The sequence below is a fragment of the Fopius arisanus genome, unplaced genomic scaffold (assembly GCF_000806365.1).
Source record: "Fopius arisanus strain USDA-PBARC FA_bdor unplaced genomic scaffold, ASM80636v1 scaffold00010, whole genome shotgun sequence".
In the NCBI taxonomy this organism is placed as follows: domain Eukaryota; kingdom Metazoa; phylum Arthropoda; class Insecta; order Hymenoptera; family Braconidae; genus Fopius; species Fopius arisanus.
Genome location: NW_011887749.1, coordinates 169,063 through 185,946, shown reverse-complemented (window position 1 = coordinate 185,946; position 16,884 = coordinate 169,063). Strand labels below are relative to the sequence as shown.

The window sequence follows — 16,884 nt, the reverse complement described above, 5'->3', positions numbered from 1 at the left end:
GCTGATAGATCGTAAAGCACTTGATTATTCATTGATAACGATACATCGACTATTTATGGGCAAGGAATACCGAATATCTGTAACGAAATTAATTTAATCAGGATACCAGGATATGAGGGATAATTTATGTGGCCTAAGCAAGAACGTCATCAGTGAGAAAATGTGAACACGAGAGCTTAAGCTGGGGAGCTAACGAACTATTCATCCGCCTCTCGATCCTGATCTGACCCGTAATCCAATGTTGAAAGTGTACTCGGATATATCTGTATACATTACCACACTCAGAGGACATATGCTCACACGGATTCTAACCGAGCGATACACTCAATATAAACTAACGGTTGTGTGTCGTTAGGGTATTACCCCAGTGCATAAAACGAGGAGTAAAGGTCAATCGTCAATAATTAGAGATAAAAATTGTGATGAAAATAAAATGAAAAATATTGTCATTGCACTGGGAATTTTTTTTTCCTCATGTTTTTTTTTCCAAGATGACTGGACAGTGCAGACCGTGTGTAAACTAGACACCGGGGGATTCCACACTAAGAAGCATGTGATTAATGATATCCAGGATCAAAAAAGATCGTTCACCCCTCCGGATCACTCGTGCGAGGGCAAACGATCTGGATTCGCGGGGCGTTGCGCACGTTGTGGTAATTGACTCTAGATTAATTCAGGCTTGAAGAGATCATGACGGGATTTTACATTTTTTTTCCGAGTTATCCGGTGAAGTTCATTGAATTTGTTGGGGTTGGAGTGGTATTTCAAAGGAATTCCTCTGGCTATTGCGACAACATATCATTTGTCATGGAGGTGACGCCTGTAATGAGTGACACGGACGTTTACAACTCCAGAAATACCGATGGGGACACATTTGGGGGCTCAGCCACGCCTGGAAGTGTTGGTTGCCTCAAAGGATTTATTTTCGATGGACTACGCGGTTTTTAAATTTTTTTAATTGATGAATTTCTCGGAATTATCGCCGTCAATTCACAAAATCCATCGAATTAATTGATTAATTAATTCGTGGGATAGAGAGAATCGAATAATTCAATTTCTGGGAACGAGTGCTCGTTCATCGATAGTATTTAGCATTGGAATAATTTTTATTTCGCAATCCGAGGGTTGAAGGGGCTAATGTTTGTTCCTCGCAAACGGTGCTAATTAAAATCCTCCGGTTAGACGAGAGAGATGAGGACTTGGCGACCTGGTAATCAACGAATGCCCAGAGGATGGTAATCGTGTATAGCCGATGGACACGAAACAGTCGAGTTTGGATATCAACCATCTCCAAGGCCGGAGGCTGTTTGTCTGTCTTTACGAGGGACTTTCCGCCGAGTAAACATGCGAGGTAAATTTTTTTTTGTACTCACCACTTCACTTTTCCGTAATTCATCCTCTGGGGGGCTCATTCCTCCATTTTATATCGGCTTCCATTGTGAAATTCGGCGACAGTCCAACGAAGCATTTCCAATAATTAATGATTGTTCATCAACACAATACGATATTCACAGAAATTTTCCGGGCACATGGGTCTGTCAAACAATAAAAACCACTAGAACACCAAAATTAATCGAGACGTGATAATAAATTTAAAAACGATCCATTTTATATCGACTCCGAGTAGAAAATTCGGAGGCAGTGCAGCACGAAATTTCCGAGGAATCGGTGGATTGCACATCACGACAATGAAAATTTTAACAAAAATGATTTAACACGCACCAACCCGATATTTCCTGAAATTTTCAGTATACACGAGTCTGTAAACCTATAAACTTCACTAAAACACCACAATTAATCGTTGAGACGTGACAATACATCGTATAACACTGAATTATTACCGGAGAAAAATTTTTATTCGCGACGCGTCTCTATCAGTTGAGTTGCCACTTTATTCCACGAGTCGCGCACGCATCAGGTGAAAAGCGCGGCAAATTAACCGCCAAAAAATCTAGAAAAGCAACCGGAGATGCACGAATGGAGCCGACTATGGAGCCGACAATGGAGCCAGTGTCGAGAGGTTGTTTGTTTGTAAAATGGGAGACAAGCAGTTGACAAACACAGTGAGAAACACGACAGAGTAAGTCATAAATACGATTTAACCACCCTCGATGATGAGAACAAGCCTCGGAGACAAACCGAGATATTCGCTAGTGGGTGTTGTTTATACAAGCTGTTAGTCATCGGGACAACGTCGGTGCCAGGAGACATTCGCCCCGAAAATAGAAATTTAACAGAGTAAGATGAGTGCTTTGCTGGTTAAGAAAAAAAAAGAAAGATTTATCGTCGTTTAATGGCGCTACATTGGGATGAGCAGAATAGACATTGTCAACGGCTCTGTCAAAACTCTTGTCAACAGACAGCTGCTTGTAGCTGGAGTGAAGTTATTTCTATGTGTTTTAACGAGCCCGAGTGCTTCGAGTGAATTTAACCGGGGAAAAGTGCTTTGGTGTTGTCGAGTGATGTAATTTTCAAGCAGACAGTGCTCCAGTGGAAGATCAGCTTATTCCAGTTGGCTGAGTCGAGCAACAATGATGCGATCAAGGACTTTTGACTAATTACCTTGGAGCATCAGCTCAACGTCTGTCGTAATGATTCAATTAATTCGATTAACCGATGTGGACACTTGGGTAAATGTTATTGGATTTGTGGTGCTGGATGATGAAACATTGTGATTGTCTTTTAATACTTTATCCCCGGTGGATCAAAGACGGTGGAAAATTACTTGGACGTACGACACGAGAGTCGTGGTAGCCAATTTGTGTACAACTTATCCACGATAATCCAGGGAATATTGTTCAGCCACCGCAAGTGTTTTTCCGGTAAATTGTGGTGTTGTGCGTGACGTATTGGAGCCAACAGTTGGTTGTCTTCCCACGAGATAATTACTGGATTCTTGTCTGGAGACTGGAGACCTGGAGAAGACTTTTTCTTCATGTGCCTCGTTGGAGTGGTGGATCATTTGAGGGGGTCCTCTTATTTTTCGTCGACGGGTTCAGCACGAGCCTGTACTTGACGTCGATTAATCACTCACTTCTGCCGTGTGCTGTTGTCAAATGACGAAACCCTGACTATAGACAAAACCCAGGCTGCCTGTCATATTAGTTTGGTAAGTGAAGGATATCATAGCTGTCTGTGATTTTGTTTATTTTACCCCACTGTATTTATCGGGCTCTTTTTTTGGCGTGTCACTATTTTTACTTGGGTTGGACGACTGTTTGGTGATTGTGGTCGCCTGCGATCAACGATCTGGGGGTGACTTGCAGGGGAGATCGTGGCTTTTTGCCTCGATGGGCACAACCCTGGGTACGCAAAAATCGCGTGTTCATTCTTGGTGATGTTGGAAGTAATCACGGTTGATTTAGGCATTTCTGGAGTGAAAGTAGGAGGAATGATATCCCTGTCTTATTAAAATGACAAGGAATTCCACTTATTTTTGTTTTTCATCTGAAAAGGTCGTCTATATTTTTGTCTAGTCGATTTTTGAAAAGCCACGCGACCTGCTGGCCATGAAATCCATATCCCCACGTGTCGTTTCAGTCTGTAAAAAATCCCAGAAAATTCCAACGCTGACAAAAGGTAATTGTAGGACAGTAACAGATAACAAGGAGCGATGGGAATTAAGATTGATGAAATAAAAAATTCTCAGGGAAGGTATCTCATTTCCGCGTGGTGAAGTCCGTCATCCTGCCGGTGTATCACATACCCTATATCGGTATTAACTATCGCAGCTTGAAAAAAAATAAGAAAAAAAGAGAGAGACAGGATATGGTGGGGGGATTTTAGATTCTGTGTCTACGACAGGGAGTTATGATATCGGTGGCGATCGGCCAGAGTGAAAACACCGGTGATGTGAGTAATATAGAACCACTGGGATGATCTTTTATACAGTCCCTTCAATGTATTGCGAGTCTGAGGAGAAGTTGGGATGATCCAGCGTGTACGTCTTGGAGATTGTATCGATCCCTCTCTCTCGCAGAAGGCACCCAATGAAAATAAGAAATAGATGGAGAGGTAGGGGTCAAGGCGAGGCGATCCCGGAGCAGTTCTGAGTCGTAAATAAACCACTGCTACCAGTGCCAATCCAATGGCCACTCCACATTTCCGGTGCATACACCAGCCACTGTATGCATTTTCATATCTACTCTCTCGAACATCTCCTGGAATTCCCAACCAATGGAGAGCAAATTGTTACGTGTTGGGTTTTATTTTTCAATCATTTTCATTTGAGGATAATCCAGGGGTGAGCAATTTTCAATGGCAATCGCTTTGTGGGAAATTGGCTACTGTTTTTCGGTTTTGAAATTCAATTGAAGGATTAATCTCACACCTGCTATGGTACATTGTATTGGTTGTTGGCTAGTTCAAGCATCGATTGGACCTGCACCTGGTCTTTTTACAGATTGGCACCTTCATGTCGTTAGATTAGCCAGCGGAACCTTCTGGATTCGGTGGATAGTCGGGTATTAGAGGAATATTTTTGGGCTGGTGAAGGAACCCAACGCCATTTGAATGATTGGGTGCTTCGAACAGCCAGCCATCCATTGGGAATTTAATTGGGACACGCATCTGGTGAAAAAAACAATTTTTTTTCCACCAAATTCTCGACAATTTCCATGAGTGTCCTCGGGTATTATCCTTCGGGACTATCATTTTGTCCTGGTTATGCACGAGTTGGGGAAGATTTTTCGGATAATTTTGGATGTTCGACACGCTAGGGGGTTTAATTGCCTTCTCGGAATGAATACATTTTTGAATAATTGAGTGAACAATTTGAAATTCAATTCAATCAGTTGGAGACTTTGGATTTTGGTTTTGAGAGGGGGTGTCTGTCAATCTTCAGCTCCTGGGGACGAAGGTAGGGATAATTCTTCGACTCGTAGATTCTCGCTGCCTCCTCCGCGGTTATCGCTGAAAATTAATCTCTCTCAGGAAATGAGGATTTCAAGAGTAAAGAGGCTGATGAACAACTTGTTCACTCCCTGATTTTTCGGGGAATATCTCTGAATTCATGAGAGACAGCGAAATTTTTTGCTGAACCACTTCTTCAGAATGAAACACAAGCTGTAGAAAATGTTTCTACCAACGATTTACTATCTCGTGTGGATCCAGAGATATTCTTTGTAAATTATTTTGTGCCATTACTTCTCGGTTTTCTGGATAGTTTTGATGATTCTTGGGCACTTGCTGGGGCTTCCTCGGTCATACCGAAGAGGAGTCTGTGCACAGCTCTGCCAACACCTAAAAATCAATGATAGTGAGGGGTGAAGGAGACGAGAAGAATTAATGAACTCACGGTGGGTCAGGGGTGGGACACTGCGGTTGGTTGGATCCATTTCCGGGTGAATTGTACGTTCTACATCAATGGTCTTCACCCTTCTTTCGTTGTTGTCAGTTGGTAACTTCCGCTCTTCGTTCCAGTTCGGCGAGGCCCAGGGGTGTTCCTCTCTCGATTTTTTCGCTGGGATTTCACGGCTCTTCGAGGTATCTGGAGGGAAATAAATTAATTGTCTTGGATTGGTGTTTTTACATCGTAATCAAAGCGTCTGGACATTTTTCAATATTGATTCAATTTTATTTCAAATTCTGACGTAAAAAAAAAGGACGAATATCATAGAATCTCTTCAAAAAATTTCGTAGAGTACAAAATTATTCATGTTTATGGCCACGATGGAAGGAACTCCCATCAGTCATCTGCCATTTATCGAAGTACTCTCTCGTGAAGGGATAGGGATCCCCAGGAATCTTGACGTAATCATCAACGTCCTTTATCATGGGCTCATTCGCCTTATCAGTCATCCTCGGGATTTTCTCCTCGACGATCTTCTGAAGATCCTGGATTTCACTGTTTTTTTCCAATTCCACTGCATTCAGGGGCTCAGAACTCTCAGCATCCTCTTCCTTTTCTTCGAAGCCTTCTTCAAACTCTTCTGCGTCACCAGCATTATCAAAAATATTGATGGGAAGGTACTGGATATCGTCAGATCTATCACGCTCTTCCATCGACAGACAGAGAAAGAAAAAGCTCAGGGTGTGAAATTTCTTGGAGTCCACACGATGCAGCACGTTCCTGACATCCAGTATAATATCGTTAGGAGCCACAAACTCCTGGAGCTTGGAGTCCAGGGGCTGCATGACAGCTACATCTAGCTTGGGTGCTGGGGGTTCTGGAAGAATGGAGAATCTCTCGTCCCCCAGTCTGTCCTGTGGGTTAGTTCTCGTCTTCCTGGCGCTCATCGCCAACTCTTCAGATTTCAATTTTGTCCGGGCCATCACTTCCTGCCAAGCAGCAACTTCATCCTCTTCACTGTCCTCCAGACTCGTCTCCTCGGGCTTGAGATGTGTCTCGGTCTCCGCGTCCTCCTCCTCAACCTCTCCAAACGCAATTGGTGATTTAATTTCTAATTCCTCATTACTTGGCTTGAGAGGATCGAGGACCTCGTCAAGTGGTAGGACCACAGAAATCCCAGGATCGATAATGGGTGGAGGATTCTCGTTCCTCATCTCCAGTACTTTCTGATTCTCCATGGAGTCCATGAACTGTCTCTCCAGTATTGACGTCAGATCTGATGATTTTATCTCCCGTTGGGGTATCTGAGGGATCCATTGTCTTGGGTCTTTTCTCTCTGGTTTAATTGGCTCGTACAGATTAACCCCCCATTTCTGCTTGAGAACGAAATTCGGTGTGTGCTCCTCGAGGAGTTCCTTCTCAATGGAGCTGTCCGTTATGTTGACCCCCCATTTCCTCTTCAACCCACTTGTTTCCCTCTTCTGGGGTTTATTGAGGCCGTCTTCGGGGATTTTCGGGGATGATGTATCGACATTCAGAGCTCTTCTCTGCTGGTTCATGATGCTCTCTAGAATATTGAGGAGGAAATAGACTCTGGGGTGATTAGGCGTTATTTTCATTACCTGAGGCACCGGAGAATATGTTCTTCAGCTTGGAGATTATTCCAGGGGTCGTTGGAGTCTCGGAGAGACGTGTACAAGTCGTGGAGAAGCTCTTTCTCATCATTGGAGGGAGTAAATATCTGATGGAACTCATTTTGGAGGGCTCTCTCGGTTCAGTCACACGGGCAATTTGGATTTTAGACAGATTTTCGTCGACAGGGTGGCACTTCAGGGAGACACAGGCCTTCTATTGTTTTCTAGGGGTGAGTAAATTCCGGCGGTCTCTTTATCGTGGTTTGACGTATGTGGAACTCGTCAGTGGTCTTAACTTCGGTTAATCATTGGAGGAAGTTTTCGCCTCCGGGGATTTTGGGGCGAGGGTCATATAATGGAGACTCTTTCATCCCAGAAATCGATGGGAAAAGTTTCAGTGTCGTTTTGGGGGTAAAACAATGCCAGTGTGGTGTTGGGATAGATTTTTTTTCCAATGGTATTCATTTGTTGATAATTTTATCCGTTAGTTATTAAAAAAATAGGCGATAAAAAAAACATTTCAAATTTTTAAACAGCTCTCATAAATACTCGTGATTTCCTCCAAACAATTTAGCTCTTTAGCATAGGAGAAAAATCCCTGGAGAATTTGGGGGTGGCTCGGTATAAAATACTCGTGAAAATATCTCAGAGTGAAAATGGATCGTGGTCATTCGTGCCACGTAGTCTGATAACCGTTGGATAAATGTTTAAGGTAGCGTTATCGTAAGAATTCTGGGGGACATTAAAAAAAACACACGTGCCTCTAACGGTGGTAACTCGATGCAATTTTAAAAGGGCTATTTCCCTCCGTTTCCAATCGGTCTCGTGGAGGAAAAAAAAAATAATGGGGGTTGGGGGTGACACATGTCCCCAATGCCGTGTGGATCCCCACCGAATGCTTTTGGAATACCAATCGAGGCAGGAGAAAACTCAAGATGAATGAATGTTGATGTCTTTGGACACTCCAACCCGTTCAGCCACATCCATTTTCAAAATCATCTGAATAACATCCATTCTTCCGAGAACTATCCATTTGACAAAAAATTATCAAGAGACATTTTCTCTCGGAAATTTAATTGCCTACAAAAAATTCCTCTGACGTTTCAACCTGAGGTTGATAATTCTTCGAATAAATTGATAATTAATCATGCTATTGGATGAGTTACTTCGTTACTGAATTATTGGAATTGTTTCCTTTAGATTAGAGGACTCGTCTAATTTTTCTGGAGTAGAGACATAAATTCAAAACTCCCCAGTGTCGAATATCAGGGTTATGTCCATGCCAATTGTATAAATTGCCTATGACAAAGTAATCGTCGTGGGTCGCACTGCCGCCCCCATGGGTCCATCCACCTCTGGGCCCATATTTTCCCATGCCCGGGGGATTCTGAGGCACGAGCCAAAAGAGGAAAAAAAAAATTAAGACAGGGACACACGACAGTTGCAGGTGCGTGCCTCTCTGTTCCTGTTTCAGTCGGGATAAGATATTTTGCCCCAGGAATCGTGATCGTTTGAGACATCGTTCCCGCGAGGCCAAACGGGTAAGAACGTGACGTTTCCACCTTTTACCTCGGTAACACAGTGTCACGTATCCACGTCGTTTTCCTCTCTGGTATGAACAAATGCCCCCTGTTATTTCTCGAGCTTCTGACGTGTCAAAACATCTCGTGATTTACGAAGTTATCTTGTCGGAATTATTTGTCTTTATTTGTTGATGGGATGTCTTGGCATTTTCCGTTGATGGCATTTTTCTTTTCTGTTTGCACTCCAATAATTCACTATTTCTTTTTCCAAGCTAGTGTTTATTTTCAAGTAGCGGTTGAATAATTGGGAGCGATTTATCGGGAATTGAATTGTACATAATTTGTTGGTATTTTTGAGGGGGTCGGAAATTAAGTGAAAATTTTGAAACAGTCAAGTAACCGGATCCACCGGGTGTGTTAAGCTTCGGAGGTAGTTCAGATATTCACCAGTTGATTATACTCTGAGATGGAGCTAGAACCCCTCACCCGGTTTCTACCCTGAAACCACCCTGTATTCAATCCTCGGGAGGACGCTAACTCGACAACTGACAAATTAGCCCGGCGCACCGACGACACTTGCAAAATGGGACAAGGCGCTTGTACAGCTTTTCCAGTTTGAGTTTGATGGGACTAGGCGGTACAATCGACGAGGGGTCGACATTGGGTAGATAAAAAAAAAAATCTGAATAGAATTTCAACCCTCGGTCAATTGAATTATCCCAGGCAATTGTTCGCCTCTTTACGCATCATTTCTTCATTCGCAAATCCCAATTAAATTTCAATTTTTCAATTGATTTTCCTAGTGCAAATTTCGAGCTACTTCGAATTTCGTATCTTGGTGAAATAAATATAGACTCAGATGCTGGGGGCTGTGAACACATGCTCGATGCCGCGTATTTATAGATTTTTCAAATAGTCAAAATTCAATGAATGGGTTTGCGGTGTCTTTGAGACAGCAGTAGCAAAATTAAAATGAAAAACATTTAAAGTGACAGCTGATATTGAATACACGCCCTATTAGAGGTATCATCTACAGTTGGTCTATATCTCGTTCACCCCAAATTTTCAAGCGGATTTTCGAGGCCTTGTAGTCATCCATTTCCATCTCCAGATATACCATTTCTCCTTCATGTACATTATTTAAATAAACAAGGCGCCCAAAGAGATTGCTCTTCTTCTCGTTTCTCAACCCCTCCAAGAGAAGTGGGTTTGTTCTCGCTACTCAATGGCTTCCATCCAGTGACGAACAATTATCCCCACCCGGAGATTAAACGAGTGACAGGGAAAAGCCGAGTTGGTAGGGAGTAGAGTTGCTCTTGCGCTTGGGTTTCGCCTTCCTCTTGTAATGAATTTTAAATTGGCTCGCATTCATAATGCGCTGTGTTGACAGTCCGGATGAGACGGAGATGACGCGGTAAAACGTCTTGGGGAATAATCTTTCTTCAGAGTAAGGGCTTGAAACAACTGAGGGAATTTCAAATTTGCATGATTTATTTAAATTTTTATTTCAAGTTCATGACCTCAATGAGACTGGGTATTTTAGAATTGTTGTGCGGCTTCAATTTGAGAATTTAAAAATATCCCTGGTGTGCTGGACAGCGTCTGTGATAAATATTCTTTTTATCAATTTGGCCACTTTGATGGTACACTGGCACTCGGGGGAATTATTTATAAATTTTTATTTTTGGTATTCGATTATTTGGAGGGCAAGGGAGTACTCGTGGTGAAATGTCTTCTTGGATCGTACTGGATGAGGCATTCACTCGAGTTTGTGTTTAATCAATACACCGTTTACTTAATGAATATGTCCGAGTTGATGTTGAGATCGAATTGACTCCACCTGGGGGATGGATTTGTAAGAGCAATATGCAGTAACGCTATTACGTACTGAGGGTTTGTGGGTAACAAGTTTGCTATGAGCACATGGAACCCAGTGAATGTTACACCAGTGATATCCCTCGGTGGTGGGGAAGGTAGAGTGGATGATGCCTGTGGGCCATTCGTGAGAGAATAGTCTATAACTTAGCCAACGGTGCAATTACTACATTCACCACATCCCAGGGCTCTTCCTTCGTTCAGCTCAAACATTTGGACTTTGGGGTAACACTCGTTGGCCGAAAAATGGTCAAACACTGACGGTACTGATGGTACCGGGATTCTTGAATCGAGGAGTTATGGCAGTGAATTTGTCGGGGAGGGTGAGAGATTAAAAGAATAAAAGAGAGATTAATGTCGCTTTGACGGTAGCAAGACAGCAACAAGAGGTTGATATCTGTCACCCCTTGGACAACCTCTTGTGGCTTTTTTTTCTCCTTTCTTCACTCTCCTTGGAACTGCCAGGAGGGTGGAAGTATGAGATTTAAAACAATTATAACAGCCAACGAGCCTCGGAAAATTGGGGTGAGTTAATCTTGAGGGCTGAGTTTAATTAAAAGTGTTGCCAACTGACGGGCCACTCATCGATCAAGCCGAGTTGTCCTTATTCTCGGGACATTTACCAAGTGTTGCTACACGCAATGTCTATCCCTCGACCTAAGGGTGGAGTGAGAGAGAAAGAGAGTGAGAAGGAGAGGGAGAGGGAGAGGAGGAAAAAAAAAATTGGAGAGATCCATCAAATGAATGTTTGCTCTTTTGTTTTCACCAACCCTCTGATTTATAATCGATCAACTTGGAAGGACTGAGAAAATCTTTGGGGTTGTGGAACGAGCCATCACGTACTTGTGGGACACCTGATGGCAACGTCTTGGAATCTTGGAATGTGTCCGATGAACGGTGAAACACGGGTTTGGAGATGGGTTTAGTGACTTGTACTGGCATTCAAGGGGCGCTCGGTATGTCAGCTGGGTATGTCCAGCAGGTGACGGTTTCCAACGCCTGTCGTACTCGTTTTCTATCGGTATGTTTCCTCACCCTGATCTTCGCACATGCCACAGCTCGGATCTATAAATGTCTCTCACACTCACTCCTCGAATTGTTTAATTTGTTGTGGAAATAATAGAGACGGTGTGGATGAATAATTACGAAAAATAATTTCACTTGCCATATACGAGAAATGGATGTGATTCAAGTGGATGACTTAGACGTTGCCAGTGTACGCCCGTTGATCCAAGGGTTTTCCTTTACTCTGCGATAATATTGAACACCCGATGGCCGAAAGCAAGTAGCTTTCCTCTTTGTGCATGATTCCTCCCTTCAATCTCTCATCGGAATAGCCGTTATGAAAATAGAACCATCCTTGCCCTGATGTACCAACCGACTTTTTGTCAGACTCTCGGAGAGATTGAAGATTTTCCTGGAATTGAAAAAAAGTCTTTTGATCATTTCGCTTCACCAAGACCCTGGGATTTTCATGAATTTGCCTAGAATAATGTTGAAATGCATTTCACCTTCAACCTTAGAAGCTTTTCCTCTCTCGGGGAGGGAAAAGCAGACCAATGTGAAAAAAGGGGATCCTGGAAGTTCGCGTGCATCAGGGTCATCCCTCGTATCGAGAATTTATGCTCTCTGTCCTTAAACCATCCTAACTAGTCCACCCACTTACTCAACGACCCCGAAGGACTGGGCTAGCTTGCACGCGGGTTTCCCCCTTTTCCCCCTGCCAACGCCATTAAAATATCACCTTCTGTGTTTTATCGTGTAGTTCTCGACTCAAGACCTCAACAATCTCAAATGTAACTTTTTTTCTCTCCCGATACAAACGAAAAACCACTTTCCATCCCTCTTGGTGGTTAAAGGAGGAAAATCAGCCCCTGGATATGCAGTCCAATCGATTTGTAAATCTCTCGCTGGGCGGATATGTAAAACCAGCATTTACATACTCCTAGTTTTATCGCTACACGACTTATAAGCTCTCCCACAACCTTAAAACCACCAACTATCCGGCACAATCTTCACGTGTACATGGTGGACACTGGCCAAGGGGAGGAGAGATGGATTTATGATCATCCGTCCGTGCGAGGGTTGAAGATGGAAATCTTGAAGAGAGTAGTGCGTGAAGATTTCAACTTTACGGATAAATTTTCTGATTTTTCGTTTAAAATCAAAATCACAGATATATTGAATTTTGTTTAGACAAATTAATGAGGAGAACTGGCAATTGCCATAAATATTTAACGGATACAAATTACTGGACACCTCGTCCCCATAGTCCTCTCCGCTACACCGCAAATGCGTTGTTTTAACGATCCCGTTAATATTTAACCGGTATAACCTCGCCTCGAGTGGGAAATTGCTCTCATTCTCACCGTCGGAAATACTACGACCCCATAGCTATCACAGATTGAATACCCCGGATCATCCTGGAACCTCTTGAAATTGAATAGGAATTTCCATCGGTCATTCTCTAACAAACTTCCAAGTCACACACCTACCGAGAGAAGTGATTCTGGAAGCTTCTTGCTAAGTCTCTTTGAGTGGTCAAATCCCGGGGTCTTAATTGCCTCTATTTATGCCCTTTTGGCTTCCGATCGTCGGGAGAGGTCCTACGTGACATGTTTATGAAGAGAGTGGGCAACTTGGAAAGGCACTAATGCCCAATGCCCTCAATCAAGCTATCGCACTTGTCCTTTTTCTTATATATTCTTTTTTTTTTGCTTCTTTTTTCTTTTGGTGCGGGCACCCGCTTTCACCCACCAACAACCCCCTCACCCTCTTTTCCACTGGTTGTATTGATCTCAACTCCGGGGATGGCTTTGATCTACCAAAGGGGTCTATCACTCTCTTTCCACTCTCTTTCCACTCTCGTTCTACCGAAAAACCAACACTTTTTCCCACTAGCCCACACTCTTGTGTTTCGTGATCACGTCTCACGTACGGGGACCAACTTTATCAGACTTTTATCCTCTCCCCATCGCTCTATGACATTACGAATGCCCAGTGTAATTGCGATAATAAGTTTGCCGGTGAAGCTGTACGAAATTGTCAATTGAAGATTGATGAAAGGAAGAGAAATTGTTTATTCGAATAAACACTTTGTCCAATTTTTATTCAATATTATATCGATCGATATATGAAGAAAAAATATTAATAGTCAATGGGACTTGATGAATGGTTGTGTTGGAAGTCGTAAATGAATTGGGGGGATTGTTTTCACGAGCTGAAAAATCGAGAACGTGAAGTAATTTAAAGTGGTATAGAAGTGTTGAGGGGGGCATAGATCAGGTGGTGTTCGGATGCGAGAATATTCAGGGAGTTAATTGCTCCGATATATTTTATTAGAATAGGTGGAGAGGTGGCTTTAGATTCTAGCTGTCTCGTTAATTTCTTGTCCCTCGGTGATTTATCTGCCTTTCTTTGACCATTTCTAATTAAACGCGGTGTTATTTCTTGCGTTGAGCCGCAAATGAGTATTTTAAAAAATGCCACGAACGCATAAACGTCGAATATATGTAATGCATGCATCGTATGTAATTTTATTTCGTCAATGAACATGTCCTCGAGCTTTTCACCGTCGACGATTATACTATCCCCCTCAATTTTCCCTCGTTACTTACCGGGTAATTAAACTCCACAAGACCTCAATAAGCCCCGAGGCAAACTTTCAAGTTTCCGTTTGTAGTTGAACGTTAAATGCATTTGACAACAGGAAGCCCTAATTTTCCACCTCGGGCTGAATCCTCTCATTTCGCATTATGATTTATCCAAAATTTCCTCTGGAATTACTGAATTTCACCCTTCGATTGCTCACGGATTATCATCACTTCTGGTCATGATAAATCCTTGGCATGTGCCGCTGTACGTGTCTGACATTTGAGAATAGGTGAAAAGGGTTTTTGACGTTCCTCAGTAAAATCCCCATGGGAAAATTCTGACGTTTCCAAATAAAAGGATAAAACTGGACACACGAGTGGACCCCCAAACCTCGTCATCTTCACGATGAGTTTACCTCTCTGTGCCCTGTTATATTAATTTAATAACGTCTGAAATGCCAACAATCGACAGGCAATAACGTACCGGCCAATCAAGGGACGTACAACCCTTTTATTCTTTGGAAAACTAACGGTGATCTTGGGATGAGGGTCGAGGGATATTACCAACCCTTCAAGATACCCGAAGGGAGAAACAGCCCCTTTAGCCAAAGTGTCACTCTCCGAGGAAGCAAGTGGCCTACTCCTAAATACACTCACGTCACAACTGTTGTTTCTTGTTGATTTCGTTTCTAACCCTTTGTATCGAGTCACTCGGGAATTTAAACAAATGTCAGCTGTTTATCCATCATTTTTATTTTCACGAGATGGTCCGTATTCACTCGAAATTTCTGGATATACGCAATTCTCTGATCGATCCTTGAGATAAAAATCGATCATTGAGGAATAATCGAGTATTGGTACGAGAATCAATAGACACTTTCCATTTGGCTTTTAACCGCGTTGTCGTGGATGATCACGCGGTTCGTAAATATTTAGAGTTCCGAATTAAGACATGATAAAGCGATTCCGAGTAAACAGAACGCTCTGGTACGTATCAGAGAATCATTTGCTTCCTGCTTGCTATATCGGGTACTACTTGTGTCTGTCAGGTTGATAGAACTCTCGGAAGACCCCACATATCGTGACATTTGTTTTGTCAAGTGTCGTCTTGAGGATAATACTCGGTAAAAATCGATCAATCATGGTTTGAGAGTAGATTTAAATATTCCTATGATCTATTTTTGGTAATCGTCACTCATGTGTCTGGTAAAAAATGGCATGACAAATGCTGCATGACGTCAAATACGAGGATAGAGACGACGTCTGACAGGAGCTTGCAGGCCAAAATGCCATGAGTATCGATAACGCAAGTGCCTCGGGTAAAAACTCTAAACACACGTGCTATACTCCATGTACAGAAATATCCGAGGGCACACGCATCCACTAACACCAATCGGATAAACTGTTTTCGCTAAATTATCGTTCTCCCCCATTGGGGGAACCCGGGGAGAAAGAAAAGGCAAATGTCTACCATGTGGTGGTTACTTTCAATTTTGAGAACTCGAAATAACCGACCTTTACCCAAAAATCCTCGAGTTAAGTTTCAAAAAAGAAAAATCAAATAATCTCGTGATAAATTTTACCTGCGGTTATAATTCAATGAAAATGCCGACAGCTATTTAACAAAATTTTCAATCGGTGCAGTATAGAAGGGAATTCCAAGTACTTCGATTATCCCCAGCATCATCTCAGATTGCCTCCATGAGAAAACTCCCGGTATTAATTAATTTTCCATTTCTCCTTTACCATAATCATCATCAAGATCGGTGTATCGTATCCCGGGAGTCTCATACCCGTTCATGTCCCACGGTCAGTGAATTCTCCTAGTTATATGTCGAAGTCGTCCCTGAAATGTTCGAGTTGCTCCCGGTGTGCAACTTCGAAATATCTCGTGTGCGAAGTATATGAAGGCTAAAGACAGCGAGAAGGAGAAAAATAAAATTCCGAATGGATAAAATGAAGAGAGAAAGAGAGAGAAGTAAGAATGAAAAAAAAAATAAAAATAAAGAGAGAGAAAATGTTAAAAAATAAAGGAATGGTTCGAGCCGCAATTCAGTAGGACGTGCCTTGATGCGGCGTGGTGGCTCAAGATACGTGCGCGAAGATGCTACTTCTTCCGTAGGCCCAACTATGGGTAATACATCTGAAGAAGAAGAAGAGTAAAGATGGATATAGGCGTACCACTGAAAAGAGCCGGCAAGTGCATTGAGAGCAGTGGTAGACTATCCCTCCTTGAGTATATATCCAGGGATAATTTGCCCTGTGGAAAATAACAGGGTGTACATCGCCGCCTATGGTACAGGCGACGGTTATATGTGTTCGGGGGGGCATGGATTGGTACAAGTTGAAAATGCCCGAGTGAATGACGAGGATCATTGGGGTGATCCTCTCGACGGTGAATTCACGGCAGATGAACGAAGATGAACACCGGGGATGTATGAGTTTTTACATGTATCCGTGGGGTTCTGCACGACTGGACGGGGATCATCTGTACGTGACGCGTGAATGAGACAGTCGCCGCAGAAATCAATTCTTCAGTTCCTCCTGGGAGAGGGACCAGAGGGAACATCGGTGGATTGCCATGGAGAACGAAAGTCACTGGGTGATGTGCGACCTCAAAAGGATGACCCCTCTCGGCTTATGGGTCTGATGGTGCACGAGCCCCACAGAGACGATTTGTCAACTCGTTAGTGGAACTCGTTTGATCCCACACTTGTTCAACACACCGTACGACCAGCGAAGGTCATCTCGACCAACGATATTCCCACAAGGTATATTATACTGGGGCTACAGTATCGGCTTTGATTATGGTTTAATGCTTAAATTCAGTGGGTAGTCTCACCTAGTCTGAGGTTCATTGGTGAGATATTGGATGTGTCCTGGGGTATGCTCTTTGCGGCGGGAATTAGTTTGGAATGACATGGGGGAGTGGGGAATGGGTCTGGGGTGTCCTCGTATCGACTTGAAGC

The 16,884-nt window shown here is 42.9% G+C and overlaps 1 protein-coding gene across 2 annotated transcripts; it reads right to left on the bottom strand.

Annotated features, from left to right (window-relative positions):
- Positions 1-5,423: 5,423 nt before the first annotated feature.
- On the bottom strand, positions 5,424-7,119 carry LOC105274207 (uncharacterized). Of its 2 annotated transcripts, XM_011317125.1 has the most exons (3): positions 6,913-7,119; positions 5,646-6,857; positions 5,424-5,488 (listed from the first exon to the last, which is right to left on the bottom strand). In XM_011317125.1, exons 1-2 carry the CDS (start codon positions 7,043-7,045, stop codon positions 5,650-5,652), a joined length of 1,341 nt encoding a protein of 446 aa, XP_011315427.1. In that variant the 5' UTR covers positions 7,046-7,119; the 3' UTR covers positions 5,424-5,488; positions 5,646-5,649. The 2 variants fall into 2 exon arrangements, with proteins under 2 accessions (XP_011315427.1, XP_011315425.1); XM_011317123.1 differs by lacking the exon at positions 5,424-5,488 and having other exon boundaries at positions 5,518-6,857.
- Between the last annotated feature and the right edge of the window lie 9,765 nt (positions 7,120-16,884).